The sequence below is a fragment of the Schistocerca americana genome, chromosome 4 (assembly GCF_021461395.2).
Source record: "Schistocerca americana isolate TAMUIC-IGC-003095 chromosome 4, iqSchAmer2.1, whole genome shotgun sequence".
NCBI classification, from domain to species: domain Eukaryota; kingdom Metazoa; phylum Arthropoda; class Insecta; order Orthoptera; family Acrididae; genus Schistocerca; species Schistocerca americana.
The window spans coordinates 434,049,049-434,076,224 of NC_060122.1; the positions used below are offsets into that span (position 1 = coordinate 434,049,049).

At 38.4% G+C, this 27,176-nt stretch overlaps 1 protein-coding gene across 3 annotated transcripts in view; it reads right to left on the reverse strand.

The window, feature by feature from the left end:
* LOC124612463 (mediator of RNA polymerase II transcription subunit 15) overlaps positions 1-27,176 on the reverse strand; it is a 153,259-nt gene that overhangs the window by 58,440 nt on the left and 67,643 nt on the right. For all 3 annotated transcript variants that reach the window (XM_047140691.1, XM_047140690.1, XM_047140692.1), the window contains exon 6: positions 16,556-16,653. In XM_047140691.1, the coding sequence (XP_046996647.1) occupies positions 16,556-16,653 (98 nt within the window). The remainder of the gene's footprint in view (positions 1-16,555; positions 16,654-27,176) is intronic.

The window sequence follows — 27,176 nt, forward strand, 5'->3', positions numbered from 1 at the left end:
AGTGGCCTTTTCGGATGAAACATTTTTGGTGTGACATCACATGAGCTGGACTGCTGTTCAAATCACTTGCCAATATTTTAGAAAGTTTTAGACTTCAGATACTTATTTTAAAGATTATTGGTATTAATATTTCCTGTAACAGGAAGTTATCAGTGGATTTTCATTCATCTCAATCTTTATTTGCCTGTTATTGATTCAAGTTGTCTTTATCGAAGTGTTGGCATTGTGCTTACATTTCGCAGCATGCAGTTGCAACTGTAGCGACTCTAAAGCTAAATGCTGATGAATTTATTTGTGCACTGTATTCAAATATTAAATTTAGCAGTTTTCAATCATTCATCCACATATCAGCAGTGTGTTTGCATTTCAAGGTGTGCAGTTGCAGCTGTAGCTGTAGCTGTAGCTGTTCTCAAGATAAGTACTGACAAAGTTGTTTCTTCACTGTTATTCTGTTATTAAATTTAGTGGTTTTCAATGGTGTCTCATGCTGTTTCTGGCGAAGTAACAGTTTAATAAACTTTCATCCACTGTGTTTTAGAGAGTTGTTTGTGCATGGTAGCCATTTATTAAATTTAGTATGGTTGTTTTCAGCTGATGTTTCTTATATTTTTGCAGTGAAAAATTTCAGTAAAACATTTGTTCACTATGTTTAATTTCCTGAGTGTTCCAATGGTCACTTAAATTTTTGGTTTTAGATAATAAATTGTATGAAGTTTTTGTGGTATTGGTATTAGTTGTGGTTTAGTAGTATTAATAAAAGTAGTTGCTTTCTTAGTAGAGAGTGAAATTCAAGATCACTATTGTTATAGTGTGTACACGCGGACAAGGAAAAAAATTCCCGGATTTCCCGGTTAACAACACACTTTCTCCCACGTGAAAACATACTTTTTTCCCTGTTAATTGACAGTACATTTTCTCTCGGAACTGTGTAACTTCTCAATCCTTTGAATGGTTATGGTTTTATACATGGGCATAGAGTTTCCCGGTTGCTTAGAAAACTAAACTCGGGGGAAAAAACACATTTTGGAAAGATGTTTGATGTGCAGCAACACGTATGCTGCGTATTTTCATATTACGAAAGTATAAATTCGAATTCCACCAAACACTGCATGTTACCTTCTGAAGCATTGAAATCAAGATTGTGATGCGCTTTTGTAAGCCAGTCATAGCACATGATATAAATGTCTGATCTTCTGTGCTCAAAATTCTTCTAAATGGCTCGTCACCAAAGAGCTGATATTTAAATGAGAGTCCCAGATTCCCAGTGAAGTAGACCTCAACCTGATATTAAGCTTTTCAATGTGGTTTTTGGGATGTAAATTTTCTTGGAGTATCAGTACTTTGTTATCTCATGTTTGGTTCTTTATTATGGCATAATGTCATATGTGCTAGAAGATGAAAACATACACTTGAAATGCACCGATCAGTTGAAACTAGCCAATAGTGTGGAATTAAACACTTCGTTTCAAATATATTGACTGCCTGCCTCAGCAGAAAAGATCAATAAAAGAAAATTTCTTTAGGAAACCGACAAAAATAACTTCACTGTTCTGCTTTACTGTCAGAAAGGGAGAAATAAAATAAAATCTGAAACTAGTGATTTATTTTAGCCTTCCACAATTACATGAATGTATTTTAATTCACATGATAGCTCCCAGCCATAGAAATCCGTTGTGTTTTCATTTGACGCGAGAGCAGTAAACGAAGAGGAAACAGTAAAATCACTAAATGTAAACACGGGTCATGTGGAGACAACCCACTTCCGCATTATAACTCAGACTGCTCTGCACGTCAGTCCTGTCCCTCCCTCAAGCGTTTGGGATAGGATGTAAAACTTTTTAAAAAAACTGAATTTTCAAAAATATGTCCATTTTGCAGCACACATCTTTCTGAAGAGTGTGATGCATAAAACATACGTGTTTGAGGACATTTAAGACAAATTATTTGGTCTTAAGTGTGCCAAAGTGTAGTGCCACGCCTCATCACACGGCATTCTTCTATCGCAAATTACTGTATTTAGCTCTGTGGAATTGAAATGCGTAAATTTTGTAATGGATGCCATCAAACTATATTCAGGATAGTGGAAATTAAAATGTCCTGTGGTGCTTCTCCTGCTTCCAGTCGGCTGGTTTTTAAAACTCTTCAGAAAATTTGCACTCTTTATTCCCTATTAGCTAACAACTTGCTGCTTTGTGTGACATAAAATTAAGTATAGGATACATAAAACCAGTAAAGACAAGAGACAAGAAGCAAGACAGCACACATTTCTTCAATCCTTAGCTCCCAGAATTTTTCTCTCTCTAATCTTTCTACAACTGTACATGGCGTGTTTTCCTTTCTGTGAAAGAATCTATTGCCTCATCAAAGTTCGTCAAATGTTTTGCTATATGATAAAGTGGAATGTCGTTGTCTAATACTGAAAAAGCTGTTAATGCAAATAGGACCCAAGACTGGTGTGGTTTCTCGACCTGATTACGTCTATTTTGTGACTGTCTCCTAGATAAAACAAAATAGGCCTTTCTAATATTGCAGCAATTATACCACACACCAAATAAATGACACTGTTTTGGCACAAATGGTCATTTTTATAACGTGACAGTAGGAGGATACAGTAATATCCTTTGTTAGATTAGCAGTTCTTACCAGACAAAATTACAAAAATTTAACTGAAAACAAAAACAACGCAAAATTCCAGGAATTCAAAAAAATTCCTGAGTTTTTCCCAGTTTTCTCCAGGATGAAAAAATTCCCACGTTTTTCCCAGATCTCCCAGTTGTCCCGGGTCGTATAAACCCAGTGTTAGTTCTTTAAATAGCTCTTCTGTAGGCAATGTAGATATTTAGTTTTTACAGTAACTGTTAACGTTTTCCATGAGTGAGAAGTGTGGGTTTTGTTGTAGCTTTGTGAGTAGTGGGTTACGGTGTGAGATTTGTTCAAAGTATTTTCATTGGGGGAATGCAGTGGGAAAGCCAGTGGGCATTCTAGCACGAAATGCAGAATTTGTAGCAGAAATAAGGTGACAGAGGAGGACCAACTGTGAGAGTTTAGTGGAAAGGAGCCACGTGTAGGTGTAGGAAACATGCAGAAGTCCTCAGCATTATGGATCCTAAGTCAGTTGCAAATTCTAAAACTAAGAAGAAGATTCTGCTGCAAGGTAGTTTCCATGGGAGAGGTGTGGGCCAGCAGTTGCAGCAAGTTTTGGTGAGTGAATACCATGTCACTAGCGATGTAAAACCTGGTGCAGGGTTGGCTTAGGTGACTTAACACAGCGGAGTTATGTTGGAATTTTACAAAAGAGGATCAGGCAGTGATTGAGGGTGGAGTTGGTCTTGATAGGGATGGCGAGTATGACATAGGCAGTGACTTTGTAAAGGTAGCTATTCAAACTGGTGGCACAAAAATGTGCACTTTGTGCAACTGTTTCAGCATCATGATCAGCCTCATCTTAATGCTGCTGTTAGGCATATTAACATGGTGCCGGAAGGCATGGCTCACATTGCATTGCTGCTAGCTGAGTCTATCAATAGATCAGGTTTCACTAGGCTTGGCCTGCATTTCAATAGGTATGGAAAGGGGAGGCTGGCAAAAATTACAGGTAACAGTGTAGTGGGCAGTGGTGTGATCAATTGTGGGAAAATTCCTGTAGTAGTTGGTGTTAAGAGTTGCAGCTTTTTTAGATGGAAGTCAGCTGATAGGTATCCCCTGCTTAAAGGAAGTATCTCTAATGAAGGAATCATTTTCAAAGGAGGTTAGGTATCCTCCAAGCAGTGAAGGAATTAGCATATTTCATTAAAATATAAGAGGTATTAGAGATAAAGTTAGCAAACTGCTTATAGATGTTGACTGACATTATAGGTATATCAGAGACCAATTAAATAATCTGACAATTCAGAGGCTTCCTTTACCAGGATACTGATTAGCTGGTTGTTTTTCAAGTAGTTCTTTGCACAGTAGGGGTGTGGCCATGTATGTGAAAAACAGTATTCCATTTGAGTCTGTAAACGTATCATGGCACTGCACTGAACAGATATTTGAATTTGCACTCAGGCAGTTGAATTTAGTGAAATTAAACTTATAATTGTCATTATTTATAAGGTCTCCTAATTCTGACTTCAGAGCATTTCTGCTCACACTAGAGAGGGTTCTTGGTTCTCATTATAAGAAGTACCACAAATTAGTTGTATGTGGTGACTTCAATATTAATTCTGTGTATGACTGTACAAGAAAAAGAATGTTGGAACATCTCCTGAAGTCATATGATGTTATGCACACACTGTTTTTACCAACCAGTGTGCGGGAAAGCAGTAGCACAGCCATGGACAATATTTTGATTCATTCTTTATTAGCAGATGGCCATTCTGTTAGTGAAAGGGTGAACAGCCTTCGTGATGCACAAATTTTAACACTACAAGGTTTTTGTACTTAAATTTTATATATAATTACAAACTATGTATGGCAATAGAGTGTTTCTTAAATCTCGTTAAGGAACAAGAGGGACAGGATGTTTATAGTGCCGATAAAAAAGATGACAAACATGAAGCTTTCCTTAACACATTTCTGATGCTCTCTGAAAGTTGATTTCCATTAGAATTTTCTAAACAGGGTACTTACTAGTAGTAAAAGGCAGAAATTGGGGATTACATCAAAATGTAAAATTTTAGAAGTAGTCACAATCAAGCTACAGTGGCCCATTACAAACAGTATTTTAATGGGTTAAAAAGTGTTATTAGGAAGGCAAAGAGTATGCGGTATGCAAACAGAATAGCTAATTCACAGTATAAAATTAAAACCATGTGGTCAATCGTGAAGGAAGTGTCTGGTCAGCAGCACAAGTTCAATGATGTAAAGTCAGTTCATTGTAAAAATGTTTCTGCTATTGATGAGTCATATATATGTACAATATTTAATGATCACTTTATGAGCATTGCTGGTGAATTAAATAAAAACTTAGTTTCCACAGGGAATCATGTAACACTCTAGGAAAAGGTCATTCAGAGACTGGTGTATGAAATACTCCTCTGTGATACTGACTGACAAGGGTGAGGTTGAGTCAATACTTGAATTACTGAAGACTAAGGACTCTCATGGACACGATGGAGTACCTAGCAGAATATTAAAGTACTGTGCTGCACATATTACCCCTACCCCCTGCACTCAGCCATATTTGTAATTTTTTCTTTAAGAATGGTAAGTTTCCTGAACGATAAAAGTACTCAGTAGTAAAGCGCTTTGTAAAATGGGAGAAAGGGATAATGTAGACAATTTTAGATCTGTTTCTAAGCCATCAGTGTTTGCTAAATTTACTGAAAAGGCTGTGCATGTAAGGATAATTGATCACTTTATTTAACATAATTTGCTAACCAAATGTATAGTTTACTTTTAGAAGTGGTTTAACAACCGAAAATCCTCTTTTCTCTGTGAGGTACTGGATAGATTAAACACGAGATTTTGAACAGTAGACATCTTTTTTGATTTAACTAAGGCACCTGATTGTATTGATCACAAAATATTGCTTCAGAAATGGGACCATTATGTTTTACGGGGAGTAGCTCACAATAGGTTCACCTCTTACTTTGATAGCAGACAGCAAAAGGCCATTCTCCACAGTGTTGAGAATGGCTATGATGTGGGGTCTGAATGGGGCATGGTTGAATGAGGGTATCCCAGGGATCAGTGTTGGGGCATCTCCTGTTCTTTATTTATATAAATGACATGCCCTCTAAAATATTTCTGTTTACTAAAAGATGTTGTGTGCAATGTTGGCACTGTTTCAAATAGTGCATGTCAGGACATAAGTTCATGGCTTGTAGAAACTTAGCTAACACTAAATAACAGTAAGACTCAGTTTTTACAGTTTATGACACACAATTCAACAAAACCCAAAGTTTCAATTTCAAAGAATGGGCATGTGATTAGTGAAACTGAACAGTTCAACTTTCTAGGTGTTCAGACAGATAGTAAACTGTCTTGCAAAGCCCACATCCAGGATCTTTTACGAAGGCTTAATGCTGTCACTTTTATTCACTATTCAAAAGATATCTGAAGTAAGTGATAGTTGGACATGAAAAGTAGTCTACTTTGCTTATTTTCATTCACTCATATTATATGGTATTATATTTTGGGATAACTCTTCCCATTGTCAAAGGGTATTTTTTGGCTCAGAAACGGGCGGTTCGGGCAGTAGGTGGTGTATGTTCATGAATCTCTTGTTGATCCCTCTTCATTAGTCTGAGTATTCTGACATTGGCCTCTCAATTTTTCCTGATAATAGTATCAGCTTATTCCCAAGAATTAGCAGCTTTCACTCAGCTAGTACTAGGCAAAAATCCAATCTGCATTTGCATTGTACTTCCTTGACTCTTGTGCAGAAAGACCTGCAGTGTACTGCTGCATCCATTTTCAATACGCTACCACAAGAATTCAAAAATCTTAGCAGTAATCCACACACTCTCAAATCGAAACAGAAGCGTTTCCTCATGGGTCATTCCTTCTATTCTGTCAAGGAGTTCCTTGAAAAATTAGGCTGATTTCTGTGTTATATTGTTAATTTCATTTACGTGAACTATTGGCTCATCTTTTTTGGGTTTATAAACATTTTATTTTATCTATTATTACTTTTATGTTGCAATTTCATCTACTGACACGTTCCATGACCTAGGTGATTTGCTACTACGGAAATAGATGAGTAAAACAAAATAAAAAAATAATCACATTTGATGCACCATCATACAGTTGGCCACTGATGTATACAGTATGAAACATCTGAAAGCAACCGCCCCACAATTGTCAGAAGAGTCCGGTCCTGGCCGGAGGAGGAAGCTTCATGGTCTGGAGAAAGTTTTCATGGCATTCCCTAGATGATCTCATCATTCAAGAAGCCACAATGGATGACCCAAAGGATACATCTATCCTTGGGGACCATGTCCACCACCACATGCAGTTTGTTTATCCTAAACATGATGGCATCTACCAGCAGGACAAAGCCACAGGTCAGACAGTTCAAGTGTATGTGCATGGTTTTAAGAGCACTTGGATGGTGGATTTAAACCCAATAGAGGATCTATGAGATCACCTTGATTGGGCTGTACACACTACGGATCCTCAGTCATTAAACCTAGTGTGCCACAGAACTGGAGTCGGCATGGCCCCACATCCCTGTCAGTACTTTCCAGAACCTCAATGACTGTCTTCCTGTGTGTCTCACAGTGGTCTGCACTGTAAATGGTGGTTATTCAGACCTCTGACAGGCGGTTACATTAAAGTGACTGGATAGTGTAATTTGAAATAATAAATGCAATCTACTGATATCTGGTGTTCTCTAATAACTACAGCTTATTGTGTCAATTCTGTCACAAACAATTCAAAAATTCATTTTGGTTCCTTGGCCCTGTACTCTATACGGGGAGTGTTCACAAAATTTTGGAACATTCGTAATTTCAAGCCAATAGTGTGTTGGAACGAAATGCAGTTGGCATCCCTGTGCACGTTTGTGTTTAATGTACTGTGTAACTGCTGGAAGTTTCATTGTTGTATATCTGTTAGCTGTGGTTCAGTGCTGTCTTGAGAACATTGTGTCACAAAGTTTGTGAATTTCGAGATGGCAGAGTCAGAGGAGCAATGCATCTGCATTAAATCTTGCATGAAACTCAAAAAACCTTAACAGAAACTCAACAAATGATGCTGGAAGCCTATGGTGATGAGTGCTTAACCCGTACTCAGTCTTACAAATAGTTCACATAGTTTAAAAATTATCAGATGGCAGTTAAAGATGACTTTCATTCAGGACACCTTTCGATGTCTACTGACAATACTCCTGTCAAGAATGTCAACAAAACTGTGCATGACAATCAAAGACTTACTGTCAATGAGATTGGAGAAGAATGTAACATTTCAGCTGGATCATGTCATGAAATCCTGACACAGCACCTTGGAATACATCGTGTTGCTGCCAAGTTCATACCACAGCTCATGAGTCAAGACTATAAAGACCTTTGCCTCACAATCTGTAAAGACCTTTCAGATCATGCAAATAAGAATGAGATGTTCATTAACAGAATCATAACTGATTAGACGTGGGTCTATGGTTATGATTTTGGGACCAAGGTTCAACCTTCACAACAGGTTGGGAAAGGTTCTTCAACACCAAAAACTAAATCACTGTGTTGCCTCATCCTACGTACTCTCCAGACCTGTCCCATTCCAAAGTTGAAAACCCCGTTGAAAGGACGAAGATTTGCAACTATAAATCAGATAAAAGAAAATTTGCAGATGGTGCTTAACATGATACAGCAAGAGACATATCGAGACTGCTTCCAGAAGTGGAAATGGCATTAGCAGCAATGTGTCAATCGTGGAGGAAATTATTTTGAAGCAGACCACGTACAATAAGTAAAAGATAACCATAGAAAAATTTTGTGGCCAAAGTTCTGGAATTTTTTTAGCATATCTCTTAATGCAGAAATGACATTACTCTTGTACTAATTTAAGTCTGTGTGGAGCATATATGAAACAATGGAAAGTCCAGGTTGGAATCTACAATATTATGAAAATGACAGATTGCTACTCGCCATAAAGATGACATGATGAGTTGCATACACAATGGAAAGACTGTTACACATTGAGCTTTTGGCAAAAGCCTTCTTCAGAATAAAAGGAGGTTTTGGCTGAAAGTTCAATGTGTAACACACTTTTCATTGTCCCTGTGTGCAACTCAACATGTCATCTATATAGTGAGTAGCAATCTCTCCTTTTCGTAATATTGTTGAGGAATAATAATCACATTCCCAGTACTGCCAAGGATTTTCACTTGATCGGAGGACTGGTATGGGATGCTCTCAGCCTTGTGATGTGAAATGAGGAGCTAGTGGCTCCACAGTCTGTAAAGTCTGCAAAACGGCCAGGAGTGCCGTGTGCTGACCACATGCTCTTCCGTGCCGCACCCACATGATGCCACAATGCAGAGGGAGAGACAGCAGCCGGTAGATATCCCTTGGGCCTTCATGGCCTACCTGCAAGGAGGTAGTATATATGAATATTATACTTTGGCATTACCTAGTGTAGCACTGGTGGAAAGTTTCACTGCCTTAAAAAGCATCACTCTTGTCCTCCAGAACCATTGGTGCACTGACCTGGCATTCTGTGAGTGATTTTCACAGAAATTTATGATTTCTGTCCTTGAGAAGGTTGACATCTGTAGCATAACACTATACATTCAATTAACTGTTTACTAATTCTAGAACCCATGTTATTACTAAGTCCTTCCCTCATCTGTTGAGCTGTAGACCAGAGGTATGGGGAATCTTCTTTCTATGCACCTTATGTCAACAGATATTACATTTTACAATCCCTTGCATACATTTTGGATATCTTTATTTGCACTTTACATCTCTTCCTTTACAAATGACCGATTCGGTAAGCTATGGCAACATGAGACAGAGAAGACAACTACCTTTAAGTTTATCAGCTCATGAAGTCATCTTATGAGAGAGATCCCTAGGTCTTTTGTTTCTTTTCTTGCTACATCATTTGTTCCCAAAACATCATAATTCACAGAAGTCGCTGCCTGAAATTTTGCATCTGCTTTTATTATGCTAGTTATATTTTGACTGCATCTACACTTGTTTTACCTGTTCTTAATGGTTGGTAGTTATTGTTTTTAGGCCTACCAGGACTTCTGTGTTCTGTTATGACACTGTCTTTTCTTTTTTGTTCATAGTAGCCAATAATGCATCATGATAAAATTCTTAATTTGGTTCACTGTCAGTGAACACACACACACACACACACACACACACACACACACACACAGTCTAGCTCCCCCTCCCCCCGAGGCTGAAAGTAAAGAAAAGATTTGAGACCCTGTTCAAATTGTTTCTTGAACAGCCAATAATCATTTGGCCTTCTGTATGTCATGACCTCCCATATTTCCCAACTCAATACTTAGCCTGATTAACAATGCTTGAAAAACTATAAAAATTTATGACAATATAAATGATGTGCTTTTCAATGAAAGTAAAATTATAATAAAAGAAATTACATCAGTCTTTTCCATGTGGTTTCCATATATCAAGCAACAACTATACACCTATAATAGAAGGGAAAAAAAACAAAAAACAAAGTGTGTGCCACAATAAGTACAGACATGGCACCAAATATTTGTGAGCCAATAAGACATATTTGGAAATAAAACTTTATTGGCCACATTGGCCGTTCACAGTATGCACCATTTGTACTTACAATACGACATAAAAAAGAACAGGTGGAACACATTTTACCTAAATCAAATTAATTTAAAAGCAACAATTTCAAATCCACCACTATGATGTAACTTTTGCCTTAATAAAAAGAGTACCCAGAGATGCAAGATTCATTGCTGAACTTATTTCACTATGTCGGAACTACATCCATTTGTTGAAACTAACAACCAGGAAGTAAATAGGATGCACATTTTGCATTATTGGGAACTTTTAAGAAACTGCATCATGTTTTAGCCCTCTATATTTGAGGTAGCCTCAATCTCAACAACCTTGAAGTTTTCATTTAAAGATTCCTTATTTCCTTCCAACAGTACATCATTGATTAATTTTTGCGCAAGAAGATTTTGTTGGGGGGTGAATGCACGTAACTTGTTTGCCACATGCTGCCCAAATGAGTCAAATGTATCTGGTGCCTGTATTGAATTGAGTTTGTTTCCTGCCGTGGACAATATTTCACTTGTTCTGTCCTCCATTGGACGTTTCCGCTTCCCACAAGGTACTTCAGTGACACTTTTATTTGAGTTGGAGGATCTCAGAGTAGTCGGTGTTACTGGTGTTGATGATGATGATGGAGTAGTTGGTGTATGTGGGTTCAAGTTGGTGTCTTCAATGGCCTCATTTTCCATATTACTGCCCTCCTCAAGCTGGAGAAAAAACAGTGCCTGTTACTGATTTGTGCTGTAATCATTATTATTATTATTATTATTATTATTATTATTATTTATAGGGCCTGTGAATAATTTTGTAATGGATATGCATACTGTAAGATTGTAAGATACAGAATTGGTGCAGTATGCTATGAGACAAGACACCGTACTGTGAAGGTAGATGACTTTATATGATCTAACTGAAACTTACACAGATAAATTGAAATTGTTAACACAGCATGCAGCAACATAATTTCCAGATCCCAAAATGCAATAAAACCCATTTTGTGATCACAATTTTTTATTTTTTTAATACAGTAGGTACATATCTAAAGTTTTGTTTTACGCAGTTTTGAAAATCATATCAGGTAGGTGACACCCCCATTTCCCATAGACCAAATAACTATTTCTGACATTTCCCATGACCCTTACCAGCATAGCAGCAGATATGTTGGCAATTTCTGCCTGGATATTGGCCTTCAGTTCTTGCAGGGTCATCGGACAATTGACGTAAACATGGGATTGTGGGGTGGGGTGGAGTGGGGTGGGGTTGGGGTGGGAAAACACACACACACACACACACACACACACACACACACACACACACACACACACAGATACACAAAATTGCAAAGGATCAAATCGGGCAGGCGGGCTGGCCACTTCAAATGTGACTTCAATTCTCGGAGAAACCCATGTGAAGCACTTCTCAAAAACATTCCTGGGATACAACTGTTATTTTCAATGCTGAAGCCCATTATCACTTGACCGGATGTGTCGGCAAACAGTCATGCACTACTGGGCCAACACCAATCCCCAAAAACTGCACTAAAGGCCTCTGTAGTCATCTAAAGTCACAGTGTGGTGTGCTGTTTCCTCAGCTGAGATTGTTGCATCGCGGGTTTTTGAAGATAACAGGATCACAGTGACTAAATCCCCCAAACAACTCTATGAACTGGACTTGGTGAACATTTAAAGTGCAGATTTTGTTTCAAAAGGACGGAGCAATGGTTCACACTTCAAGGGTGTCAATTGTTTTGAGTGGCCAGCCCACCCTCCCAACTTGGTGCCTTACGATTTTTTTGTTCTGGGGTTTTTTGAAATCGCACATTTCTGTTAATGAACTGAAACATTTTAAACACGATATCTAGAGCAACTGGCAATTTTGTCATTGTTTAGGAGCTACACATGGAATACGAGTCAGAACTGTCTCATCTAAAGGAAGTGGATCACTTTTCTTAAACTAACAGTGTTGTGTTAGTGGCTGCAGCAGATGTGAGCTGTGAAACTATGCCCTGAGATGTAGAAACAAATTAAAGAGTCTCTACTGGAAGTATTCTACAGAAGACAAACACACAAATTTTCCTGAACTAGTTGTCAATAATAAATTGAAAATTCCACACCCTCAATTAATTCTAAATTCCACAGAAATTGAGGAATATGTTCTTGTTGATGATAATGATTTTGCGATGCACCAAGTTACAAAGAAGCCATATCATCATGAAACAGTGAACAAGGAGGAAAAAGTTTTTAATTACTGACCATCAAAGGCACACCATGTTGTAGAAAATACATTTGGAATATTGGCGATAAGATGCTGTACTCTCGACACAACCATCAATTTGAAGCTGGACAATATGGAGACTGTTGCATTAATTTATTGCATTTTGCACTACTCTTTGAGGAAGTTGAATTGTGTGAAAGGTGTAACCAAGAAGTTATGCATCCACGTCAAAGTGTAACGAGAAGACAAATCTTTGACAACACAAAAACTGTTAAGAGACAAATACAAACACTATTTCAATACTGTTGGAGCTGTTCCACTGTAGAATTGATTCGTGTACTGGTAGTTTTTCCCCCCTAAATGTAACTGTACAACATGAACAAGTATATTTATGTTCTTTTTATCGCAGTAATTAACTGCATACAACCACCTTCAACTTATTAAATCATATATGTACGCAACACATATTCCTTTGAATAAGCTTCTAGTGTTGAATTTCCTCTCACACTGCCTCCTCAATTTTATCCTCAATTGTGTTTCTGCTGGGTCTAAATGTTTCTTCATTACTCAGAAAGAAGTGGTGGTCAAAATACGAAAAACTCTGCTTATATATTGCTTCATTTTGACATAATATCAAAAGACTTTTCTTGCTTAGCTCTCTGCACTAAACAGCCAGCAACAGTTTTTATTTTATTTTTTTATTAGGGCTTTCCTGTTTGCCATTCAGGTAACTGATTGTATTTTCTCTATTATAGAATTATAAGCAACTGCTCTCTTAACTCAATGCTATATTTCTTGCTCTTAATTTTCCGCAATCATATGTGACTCCTATACATTTGAATAAATTCAGCAATGAACTCCCTAGACCACTGACACAGATCTGCCAGTTTAAAATCCACAGTGCACATGCAGCCAAGGAACACTAAACTGAACAAATAGCTGACTCAAAACATTCCGCACCAGATTTATGGCAAACTCATGTCCAAAACCTACAATTTGCCTATGCAGATGCGATTGGTACCAACATATTTGAGTAATTTTGTTCAAACTTCCATCATCTTCCATGTTTGCACACATATCATATCTGTGCAAATCACCCTTGTCCAGACACAATGATCTGTCTGCAAAGATGTGACGTATGCAGCACAAGAGATTCCAACAGATTGCATTATTTAATCTTTCAAGTCCAAGCTTTGAATCTATTCTTTTACGTGCACGAAATGACATTGCCATTTTTCTTATGGCCAATACATAGCACTATTGGATAAGCTGACAATCGTATATTTCTATTTGTGCAGATTCAATTAACACCCAGCTTCAGTACTAGGATTATATATTCCTAATTGGATATACACTACTGGCCATTAAAATTGCTACACCAAGAAGAAATGCAGATGATAAACAGGTACTCACTGGACAAATATATTATATTAGAACTGACATGTGATTACATTTTCGCACAATTTGGGTGCATAGATCCTGAGAAATCAGTATCCAGAACAATCACCTCTGGCCATAATAATGGCCTTGATATGCCTGGGCATTGAGTCAAACAGGTGTGTACAGGTACAGCTGCCCATGCAGCTTCAACACGATACCACAGTTCATCAAGAGTAGTGACTGGCGTATTGTGACGAGCCAGTTGCTCGGCCACCATTGACCAGACGTTTTCAATTGGTGAGAGATCTGGAGAATGTGCTGGCCAAGGTAGCAGTCGAACATTTTCTGTATCCAGAAAGGCCCGTAAGGGACCTGCAACATGCGGTCGTGCATTATCCTGCTGAAATGTAGGGTTTCGCATGGATCGAATGAAGGGTAGAGCCACGGGTTGTAACACATCTGAAATGTAACGTCCACTGTTCGAAGTGCCGTCAATGCGAACAAGAGGTGACTGAGACGTGTAACCAATGGCATCCCATTCCATCACGCCGGGTGATACGCCAGTATGGCGAAGACGAATACACGCTTCCAATGTGCGTTCACCACGATGTCGCCAAACATGGATGCGACTATCATGATGCTGTAAACATAACCTGGATTCATCCGAAAAAATTACGTTTTGCCATTTGTGCACCCAGGTTCGTCATTGAGTACACCATCGCAGGCACTCCTGTCTGTGATGCAGCATCAAGAGTATCCGCAGCCACCGTCTCCGAGATGATAGTCCATGCTGCTGCAAACGTCGTCGAACTGTTCATGCAGATGGTTGTTGTCTTGCAAACGTCCCCATCTGTTGACTCAGGGATTGAGACGTGGCTGCACGATCCATTACAGCTATGTGGATAAGATGCCTGTCATCTCGACTGCTACTGATACAAGGCCATTGGGATCCAGCACAGCATTCCGTTTTACCCTCCTGAACCCACCAATTCCATATTCTGCTAACAGTCATTGGATCTCTACCAACGCGTGCAGCAATGTCGCAATACGATAAACTGCAATCGTGATAGGCTACAATCTGACCTTTATCAAAGTCGGAAACATGATGGTACGCATTTCTCCTCCTTACACGAGGCATCACAACAACGTTTCACCAGGCAATGCCGGTTAACTGCTGTTTGTGTATGAGAAATCGGTTGGAATTTTCCTCATGTCAGCACATTGTAGGTGTCGTCACCGGCGCCAACCTTGTGTGAATGCTCTGGAAAGCTAATAATTTGCATATCACAGCATCTTCTTCCTGTCAGATAAATTTCACGTCTGTAGCACGTCATCTTCATGGTGTAGCAATTTTAATGGCCAGTAGTGTATATGCTATTTCCCTCAGCAGTATTTCAATTTTGGTTCAGAGCTAGTAAAATGAAAATGAAATTTAAATTGCACTGCACTCAAAAGTGAAAAATATGAGTATCCATTGCAGATACTGCTTTCCATTACTGTGTGGCTTAATAGCAAACAGCAACAAGTAATGGTGAAATCCAGATATTGGAAGTATTTACTTTAGTTCCTGACAGGTGCATATTTGATTTCAAAGCATTCAGAAACAAAGGCCAACTTTTCCACTGTATGTCCACTTCCATTACTATAAATTTCTGATTTTGCGTGTAACATACAAAGTTAATGAAGAAGTACATCTCACAGAATTGTCAACTAACACAATGTTAATGAACAACAGTCAGCCATACAATGTCAGAAAAACAGAACTGATAATTATTCTAAATAAGTGGAATAAATACCAAACTTCACAGATGTTCTTCTTCATAAATAATTGCTATTAAAAACAGTCTTGATCACAATTTATTTAACAAGGTGACCGGTTTCGACCACTACTGTGGTCATCTTCAGACCATTGAGTAGGAACCTCTTTCTGTTGGAGTAGTGATTCTCCAACAGAAAGAGGTTTCTACTCAATGGTCTGAAGATGACCACAGTAGTGGTCGAAACCGGTCACCTTGTTAAATAAATCGTGATCAAGACTGTTTTTAATAGTAATTATTTATAAGACATTGATCACTGCTGTTCCCATAATGCATTCAACAGTAATTCTTCTTCATAGCATGCAGGACCAGCACTCCCAGAATAAAGGTACTGGAAACATTGCATACCCATGGCATATGTGGATAACTTCCAAAATGAATTTTCACATTGCAGTGAAGTATATGCCGATTTGAATCTTCCTCCATTCATTCTGGAAAATGATGCCCCAGATCACAGCAAAGGCATGTCACCACAATATCATTTCTTCCAGGAGTCCTATTTTCACAAGGTATGCAGAATTTTATTCTGTGAATTTTGTAATTAGGGTACGAGTTACTTGCGGAAGTATAGGTGCGAAGGTGGGTCGCTAGTTGTACTCTGTTAGGTCAGTTGGTAGAGCACTTGCTCACAAAAGGCAAAGGTCCCAAGTTCAAGTACCAGCCAGCACACCGTTTTAATCTGCCAGGAAGTTTCAAATCAGTGTACACTCCACTGTAGAATGAAAATTCATTCTAGACTAAATCAGTTGGTTCCTTTAAGTTTTGTGTATAGAAATTGTTACTCTCTCACTTTGTCATTCGTTGTAAGTGAATAGGGAAGGATACAAGAAAACTAAAACAGACTTAGAAACATCTTCCGTATTACCTATAAACTGATGTCAGCTGTGTAAATGTATTACTTTCGTTAAAGAATTTTTAAATTACACTACGTTGAAAAGCAATCTTTCTTACTTGTGCACCTGGCCCCAGGCCTAGGTCTGGAACTTTATTCTGCAATGAAGTCAGACCACCCAATGGTTGTCCTGGTCTCTGATTCAAAGTCTGTAACACTATATAAACATACAAATAATTAAAACATGATAGAGTCATCTGATACACAGTGATACAATAGCATAAAAGACAAGAAGCATCACTCGTCTATAAACAGCTGCAGCTGAAAATTGAGAAAATATCCAAGTTTACTGCATTCTATGGTTTTCTGCAGTCAAATTTGGATGGGCTTCATCATCAAGTTGAAATTGCTTGCTTTATGACAGAATTTGCAGGAGTCAAGTGCATCTTTAAATTGCAGGTAGTAGCACACAGCTTCACTGTGACATTTTTTCTTACTACAGTACACTTAACCTACTTCCATCATTGTATAGATGACAAGAAACTGTTTTAGAATTTCAATACCAATAAATTATTTGAACCAGATAAAGAGACATATAATATATTTTGGCTAGTACATTTACAACATTAGAAGTAGCAGCAGGCCACATTACTTGGTTAGAACAATTTGCTAATATATTTTGTTACATATTTCAGGGTGGAAACGGAATGTTTGATAACCTCAGTTTGTGTGCTGTGGCAGTTTATTTTTATTTATTCAATTTCTCTTATATGAGTTTACAAGAGCAAGGATTGAATGCTGTAGGGTTTCTTCACAACACTGTAAATACTACTATTAACTGTAGACATGGATACTGACTGTGGCTACTACAGGAACTTAATGGAAGAATTTGCTATCTGCAAACAGCTGCTACGTGCAACAGGAACTGTCCGGTGGCTTCATAATGCAACAGTTTATTGAGTTAAGGGACTGAGGGAAACTGGCTCCTGTGGCGAACACATTGTTAAATTTTAATACTTCCTATGTCAAAAATTCCAGGGCACCTTTTTTTTTTTTTTTTTTTTTTTTTTGGGGGGGGGGGAGGGAGTGCAATACTAAATGGAATAATTGTTGTTTTTAATGCTATCTGGTACATATGTATCCTTGAAATGACCTTGGCCATGTTTCCACACAAACTCGCTAGGTGGCAGGGCTGTGGTTAGCAATACATTGTTTAGGTTCTTGGTGCATTAGTTACAGTGACACAATGGATGCTGACTGTGAGCAGAGAGTGAACATTAAGTTCTGCATTAAGCTTGGGAAAACTTGCAGCAAAACATGGGCATTGATTAAGCAGGCATACGCAGGTGAGGCACTTTCAAGGACTCGTGTTCAAGAAGTCATGTTTTTGAGTGGCACAAAAGGTTTCGTGAGGGAAGAGATTCAGCGCAAGATGATCCCAGAGCTGGTCACCTGCCTACAAAACATACCAATGCAAATGCGGAGCGTGTAAGGCAGTTACTGCAAGAAGATCATCATGTAACTATGCATGTGATATCAGAAGAACTTAATTTGAATTGTGCTGTGTGTCATACAATTTTACACAAGAATTTAGGGAAACAAAAACTTAATGCAAAACCCTAACCCCACAAACTAGCAGATGAACAGAACGAGGAAAAACAAAGAATTTCTGCTGAACTACTACATATAGCCTGGCATTATCCCAAATTGCAGCTGAAGATGATTGCTGGGGATGAAAGTTGTGCAACCAGTATGACTCTGACATGAAGCATCAATTAGTTTAATCGTGGAGATCCTCATCAGTTTCGAAAAAGTCAGAGAGAACCTTCAAGAACAAAGCCAATGTTTATCATATTCTGTGATAGTAAAGGATTAGTTCGCCATGAGTATGTTCCTCTAGGTCAAACAGTGAACCAAATTCTTTACATTAACATCTTGAAACTGTTTGCAAAAAGCAATTTGATGTCACCACCCTAATTTGTGTCATTCTCATGACTTGGTTGCACTGTATGACAATGCAAGACCCCATACTGCTTTATCTGTTATTAGTGAGTATCTGGCCAGACATTCTGTTACTGCCATCCCATATTCGCCCAACCTCTTGCCTTACAATTTTTTCTTATTTCTACGAGTGAAAAGGCAACTGAAAGGAAAGCTTCACCAAGATATCGCAGACATCCAACGGGATGTGACAAATGAGCTTACAAGCATCGCACTTGAAAATTTCCCTGCTTGCTTCCATGACCTAAAGAAATGTTGGTAACTGTGTATAGACAGCCAAGGTGACTACTTTGATAGGAGCTTGGATCATTAACCTCGAAGTGCACTTCTCTAACTGGTAAGTGCAGTTCTCTATTTTTCCTGAAAAACTGTCCTGGAATTTTTCTGACAAAAATGGCAATTTCTACTTTTGTTGAAATGGTCTGGAGAACACCACAATTCAGCATTATATGATAACTCTCAGACTGTAACTCAGTCTGGAACTGTTTTCGCAGGAAAGGGCAAACTTGGTAAATGGGTCGTGGATAAAGACTTCAGTTCTAACCAACAGGTTTCAGACACAGCCTCCCACAGACAATGAGACAGTCAATGGGCCTGGTCTCATTCCTGAACAACTGTCTCTTAGGGAAACAGCTTCACAAGAAGAGGAAAGAATTCTATCTACGTTCTGGCTTCATCGCAGGTGGTGTCATTTACCAGGTAGAAGAGAATATTCAGGGAGCAGTATAAAGCATGGATTATGGTAACTGCAGATTGTCATTCACCTTGGCATCGAAATGGACCCTATTCTCCATTCTCTCCAGATATTGGTAGGACAGCTGAAGATCACTAATCTCATTGATCGAATTACATCACATCACATCTATCTATCTATCTATGTATCTATCTATCTATACCATGACTCAGAGGACTTGCTGGAGTACTCTTCTCTAGAACAGGGCGACATTTCTTGACCAGTATTACATGGTAGAGGGTCTCCCTGAACAGAAGAAGTGTTTTTCAAACAACGGAACAGCAGAGTGCATGTGAAATGCACACTGTCCATTTGTTTGCTCTGGCACAATTTTGAGAGCCACAAGGGAAAAAAAATCTCAGAAACCAGCCAGATAGCTTTCACAGCAATTCCCAATTCTGACAAAATAAGGAATCGATACTGACAAGATAAGTTAGTCTCCCATTTATGATGTGTGTTTACAGCAATGTGCAGAAATGTTTAGGTCTAGCAAGGTCTAAAATGAATCTGAATGCAACAACCACTGCATCCAACAGTCAGCGGTGGTGCAGGTAAACATTTTTTTTTTTTTTTTCCTTTCTACAGAGTGCCAGGGTCAGATGTAGCAATTGTAGAGCCAACAAAATACAGTCTAGACTCAGGAGCACAGAAGTGACTTTACCTAATACTGACTGGGAAACCTATTCTTGCAAGATTGATTGTCTTTTATTGCATTACAGGCGATAAAAGACAAACAATCTTGCAAACTACGTCTGAATGTGCTATCAGACACTGCCTGGAACATCTGGGCTAAAAGCCAACATGCAAAAGAAATAGTTTAGAATACCTATCTACAAGCAGACCTGATCTTTTCAAGGATTTCATCAATGATCAATGATAAGACAACGGAAACTAAAACCAAAAACTTCATCAAGAAAACTATTGTGTTTGGTACATTTAAAAAGTGAATTTAGAACATATACTTCCAACAACAACAAAAAAGTTGTGGTTGCAGCTCAAACATATCATATACTGCACAGCAGATGAATGTGTACCAAGTAGGGTAACAAGAGACAGCAAAAACACATCTTGATTTAATTATACGGTAGACAGAGTGTTGTAAAAACAGAAATGGCTACACTCTTGCTACAAAAAGAATGTACATTATCAGAGAGAAAACATCTGTAAGATGACCTATGTTTGAGGCCTACAATGTTCCATACAGTCACTTGTTGATAAGTCTGGTGCTGAAACTTTACATGAGACAAACATTCAAAATATGATTCCATATTAAAGGCGGATTCACACATCAAGATCTTGCTACTGTGTCATTGTTTGGATGTGTGATATTGAAATAAGCACTCTTGGTTTGGAAAAACATCCTCACAGTGAACAATACAACAAGCAATGACAGGGAATGACAGTGGAATGATTCACTTTTCTAGCTCATATTTACTGTAAATATCTTGTCTAGTGAATGGTCTAGCAAGACTAGAAAAGAGCACACAGGTCACTCTTATTTACAGAAAGGGTGAAAGAATAGATACAAACAATTACAAACTCTGTCTTTCTAGCTCCAAAACCATAGTCTTAAGTTCAAATGTTACGATGTTTCCTGAAGAAAAGAAGCTCGTCTAAAAGAATCAGTACAGAATCTGAAGAAAATATTAACATGAAACACAGCTAGCTTTTTCACACACAATTTCTTGCAATTAATAGATGGAGGTGAACAATTAGATTCTGTCTTCCTTCATTTTCAAAAGACTTTCAACACACTAAGACATTGTTGACTCATAACCAAAATACAATCATTAGTGCTGTGGTCAAGCAAGTCTCAAACAGTTCAAGCAGTTCACATCAAAGCCTTAAAAATCTCGGGCTAGCCCACATTCCCCATCATCTTAGAATTTAGTGGCATCTGTTAGTAGATGAGTCTCAACACTGAAATTTATTCTCACAATTGCAATTCAGTTCGGTTCTCTCAGTTTTATTTCATTTAATAGGAATTGAAATTCTAATTATTTTTCTTCTTTCATCACATGTTAGCACCCTGTTTTCAAACTGATTAAAAGCTGACAAATTTTTGTATGTTGTTCCAGAGTATGAACAGGGTTCAAAATGATCTTTACAGGCAACTTGGTAAATATTATTAGATGGCACACAATATGTCATGCCCTGACATTGTCTTAAGGGAACCACACCGTGGTTCAGGTTGAAAAAAAATCAATTTTCGATTTTCATCATATTTCAATAGATTAAGGTTTTATTTAAGTTCTCTGAAAAGGATTTAAAGAGCATTTTCCTACCACGTGTGTTTATGTGCCATGCCCACTTTTCTGTATATATTTTAGATCTTTATATCCCCTACATTGCACATTAGGGAATTTTTTTTACTCCTGAGTGTGTTGGCTATCCTTGGAATGCTGTTTGTAAATAACACGCTTTCAAACACACAGTTTTGTTCAAGTGTGATTGTGAGTAGTAGTTATAGAAAAATTGCAGGTATACTATGGGCAGGCAATTAGGAGAAATAAAGAAAATCTGGAGGCAATGAAGAGATGTTTGGGCCATATTCTTCCTACTGATGATAAGGCATTTCTTCCTACTGATGATACGGCATGTCATGGATTGTGTCCATCAGGCAACTGGAGAATCTTATTCTTACCAGCATTCTCTTCCTGCTGCTGTTATTACAGCAATTAAACTTATTTTCAGAGACTTGGCTCATCCTGACCTGCTAAGGAAATGTCTGCATGGGCAGGCACAGAACTCAAATGAATGTTTCAACAGCAATATTTTGGAACCGACTTCCTAAAACTGTATTTGTATGCACGCATAAAATGAAACTAGGAGTTCATGATGCTGTTATTACATACAATTGTTGCAATATTGGAAAGTGTTGGGTACTGAAAAAGCTTGGAATTAATCCTGGTGAAAAGATTATCACTAGGCTGCAACACTACGATAAAATGAGGATAACCAATGCAGACAGGTCTGAATCTAATATGGCCAAGAAAGCAAGACAAATATCCAGGAAGGTGAAAAAGAAGCTGGAAGACCTGCTAGAGGCCAAAGAAGGGCCATCATATGCAGCAGGACAGTTTTAATTAACGGTAAGTAACAAATTTCAAAAGTTTTTTCTTTGAAATAAATTTCCCGCAAACTAAAATATTCAGTACATATGCTGCATTATATCAGAAACTTATCATAGATAAATGAATGAAATTTTCAGAGCTTCTGCATAACATTAAAAGCCACCTCTGGTACTGAATGATCAGAAATAAAACAGTCAATGATGAAATTTTTTTTCCTCCAGATGAAATATGTTCAGGCGCTATTAGAAACTTCAGGGCAAAAATTTTAAGAAAACAGTTTGAATATGTTTACGTATCACAAAGAAAATTCACTTGAGAAAAAAATATAAAATTATGAGGCAACAGTGCAATCTTACAATTTCATAAATATGCATACATGCTAGTAAAAGGAAGCTCTAAACTATCACCTAAAGAAGCTTGGGATGTTGTGGTACGAAGTTTTTCAACAACAAAAAGATGACAAATAGACATCAAACAAAACAAAAAACAGACTTTGAGCACAAGTCATAAACATCATTAATTTTTTAAAAAAAATGGCTCTGAGCACTATGCGACTTAACTTCTGAGGTCATCAGTCACCTAGAACTTAGAACTAATTAAAGCTAACTAACCTAAGGACATCACACACATCCATGCTCGAGGCAGGATTCGAACCTGTGACCGTAGCAGTCGCTCGGCTCCAGATTGTAGCGCCTAGAACCGCACAGCCACTCTGGCCGGACATTAATGTTCAAGATATCCAATTTTGTCAACCCTGTTTCCAAATAATGCTGTTTTGTACTGTTCAATGTGTGCCCCATATTTCCATGTATTTGTTCTGCTTGTATAGAACTAGTTGGTCTGGTGCTTTTTAAGCATGGATAACTCTGGATCTCTGCTTTCCTTCTTTTTGCAATACATCAGAAGTCACAAAATGATTTAAAAGGAATTAACTTACCATATGCAAAAAGTAGTAGGTAATAATGTTACAGTTAAAGGATAGGATGAAATTTTTGTTAATTAACATAACATTAGTCTTAGAATGTGAAACATAATAAAACCAGAATGTCACAGTTCATTCTGCATTAAATGTGTGATACATATATTGTATGTTCAGTAAATCATTAATAAATTATAAAGATTTATTTACAAGCAAATAAAACAAATTAGGAAATGGTGCAACATACATGGCTTATTTCAAGTCTGTTCAAATACAACATCTGTTTCTATTTTAGGACACGTGTAAGACTAATAATCCTCAAAAACTGTGATTGGTTATGGTGCGTACTAATAACATTTATGAAAATCACAGAATATGAATCTGCCAATATGACTAACTGTTAACAATTTTGGGAAAAGGACAGATTGCTATTCGCCGTAAAGAGGCCCACTGTGTTGCAGAGAGGCATAATGAAAAGACTGTTACACATTAGAACTTTCAGCCAAAGCCATCTTTAGCAAACAAAACAAAACAAAACAAAAACACACACACACACACACACACACACACAAAGCAAGCACTCTTCATACACACATGACTCCTACTACTGGCAGCTCTGTCCTGATTCTGGTCAGAGCTGCCCATGGTAGCAGTCATGTTTGCATGGTGTGTGTGCGCGCGCGCGTGTGTGTGTTTGTTTTCTTTGCTGGAGAAAGCTTTGGCCAAAAGCCCTAATGTGTAAGAGCCTTTTAAATGTGCCTGTTTGCAACTCAACGAGTATTTCTTACAGGGAGTAGCAATCTGTCCTTTTCCTCATACTGTTGACTAGCAGTTATCCACAGCTGCGCTCATATATCAGTAGTTTTGTTATGATAAATGATGGTAAGTAAGCTGCTGTACATGGAATAATGTCAGAAGGTCTCAATCATCTGCCTCTTGGGGTGAGCATAGCTTGTGATGTGCACCACCTCCAACCACCCCAAAGCATGACGATACAGCACATGCAGTGTCTCCCCAAGCATGGAGGGGTGTGGGCTTCTGTATGTTATGCAAAAATTTAATAATATTTTAAAATTGTTAATGTTCATTGACATAGAAAAGTTCCATTCCTTCTTCACTCTCATAGGAATCCATATAAAGTAGGCTGTTTATTTTTGGAACTCAACCTACAACCAGCTTAGAGACAGAAGTGGTGACACTTTCTGCAGGATCTGACCATCATTTTGCAGGATAACACTCAAGCACGTACAGTGCAAGTGGTTACTGATTTGTTTGACTGATGGGGCTGATAAGTGTTATACCACCTACTGCACTCCCCTGACTTAAACACTCATAAGTTCAACTCTATTTCTGAACTGAAGGAAACACTTCACGGCATTCGCTTCAGAACTGCTACAAATTCATCGGGCAATAGACTGCGCCACTCAAACTGTCAACACAACTAGCACTGCTAAGAGTATCCCACGACTTACATATCACTAGCAACGGGTTATGCACAATGCTGGTGACTACTTTGTAGGTCAGTAAAACTTTGAAACACATATCAATTTTGTACGAGATGTAAATAAATAGTTGCCACTATTAAAGTTCCAACCCTCATACATTTGCCTCTAATGCCAAGGTTGTATGGATGAGAACTTTTGTCATAGAAAGGATGGCAACTGTCAAAATGTAAGTACTGTTGACTGTTAGTAGGTCTATTGTGGACAGAAGTGTGTAGCTGGCCTTCGGTGAGGATGAGAACAACATCAAGGAAAGTAGCACGGGATTTGGAATAGGACCATGTGGAAATTAATTGGGACAAGGCATTTATAGATTCCAGGTATTTTAACAGGTCAGCCTCACCATGAGTCCATATGGCAAAGACATCATCAATGTATCAAAACCAAACCAGGGGCTGAAGGCTTATGGATCCCAGGAAATCTCCCTCCAAGCAACCCACGAAAAAGTTGGCATAGGACGTAGCCATCCTGATTCCCATGGCCAAACCCCTGATCTGTTTGTTTTGTCTGCCCCTTAACACTGAGTCCCCAAGACAATTCAGTCACTGCCCTTTTTCATAGACTTCTGTCTGGCTACCTCAAGAAAGGACACACTGTTTATATGGACAGATACTGCACTTCACCTACTGTTTTTGATTTTCCGTGGGAGAATAAGATGAAGGATTTGGGGACGTGCATGCCTAATCGTAGAGGACTTCCTAAGCAAGGTGCAGTCAGCAAAAAACTGAAAAAAAGGTGACTGTATATTTATGAGGAAGGAACATTTGTTGTGCCTGAAGTGGAGGGACACAAGAGATGTTCTGTGTTTGTCAACTCTTCACAAGATGACCAACACAGCAGAAGTAGAAGTACGTAACAAAACAGGGCTGACAAAGAAAATGAAACCTGATGACATTCTAGACTACAACCTCAACAAGACAGGTGTAGACAGAAATGACCAACTTATATCTTACTACCCTTTCAAGAGAAGACAAATGAAATGGTGGAAGAAACTGTTTTTCCATCTTTTTATAATGGCGGCAGTGAATGCTTTCATCTTGTACTGTAAACAAGAAACAATCAGAACAAAGGCTGCCATTTGGCAAATTTTCTTCTGCAATTAGATGAAGAATTTTCAATGAAAGGTGCTGTACATCAACATACTGCTACTCCCCAAAATGTGTGTAGCAGCAGAGTTTTAGGAAAGCATTTTGCAGAAAAAACAAAACAGTCCAACGGAAAGTCTTCAAGAAATGAAACAGTATGCTGGTGCCCTGACTGTAAAATTCCACTGTGCATGCCAGAGTGTTTCAAATTGTACCATACAAGGGCAAATTATTGTTAAATGTACCGATAAGAATCTGCGCAGAATTTTTTTCACTTAATATATAGTGAAATGTAAATAACATTTGCGTCCTAAATTTGTATTTAAATGTGCTTTATTTTACAAATGGATCAAATAGGAACCTTTTCCTCTAAAAAAATGTTTCCATATCTTTAAATAAGGCTATAAGAATGAAATGGTAGTTAATTAAAGCAATGTCAAAAATGCCCGGTATTCTGTTACATGCATGCTCCAAAGGGTTGGGGACTCAAAGTGTTAAAGGGGAAGTAGTTGTTGGTAAGTATAAAGTTGATTAAGATGAGCAAGAAGGCTGTCACAGGTTTGGAATCAAGTGGGTGCTGACAGAGAAAATGTTCAGCAGCAGACAGACCATGTACATGGGGGATATGTTGGTACAGAGGAAGGTGACATCAATGGTCATGAACATGGTGTGTGGTGGGAGTGGGACAGGCACAGATTTCAGATGGTCTAGGAAGTGGATAGTGTCTTTAATGTAGGAGGGAAGTCTCTGTACTGTGGACTGCAGGTGTTGATCAATGGCAGACATACATTTGGTGGGTGCTTAGACGCCAGCAACTATAGGATGGCCAGGATGATTGGGTTTGTGGATCTTAGTTAAAACGTAAAAGGTGGGGGTTCATGATTTGGGTGGGGTAAAAAGTTCTGTGGTGTTTTAAGGAGGGAATGCAGGTCAGTTTGAATCACAGGTATGGGATCTTGATGGCAGGTGCTGTATGTAGAGTTGTCGGACAGCTCGCATAGACCTTTACTAACATACTCCTGTTGGTCAACTACCACAGTGGTAGACCCTTTGTCTGCTGGGAGGATAATGACGGCATCATAAGCTTTTACGGAACAAAGAGCCTGGAGTTCTGTAGAGGACAGTTTAGGGTCATGTTGCAGAGAACTTAGGAAGTGTAGTGAAGCAACGCTGCACGTGAGGAATTCTCGGAAGGCTTGTAAGGGATGATTTTGAGTAGTGGTGGCGAATCCAGTTGGCATTGTGGTTGGAACTGTTCAAGGCAGGGTTCAAAGTCAGGTTAGCTGTTGTAAAGGTTTTGGGATTGCGTTGCAAAGTCATATTTGCAGTTGACATTACATGTGAAGGAAAGTAGGTCCTTTATCAAAACAGCATGATTAAATGTGGGTTTACGGCTGAAAGTGAGAGCCACGGATAATACAGATAA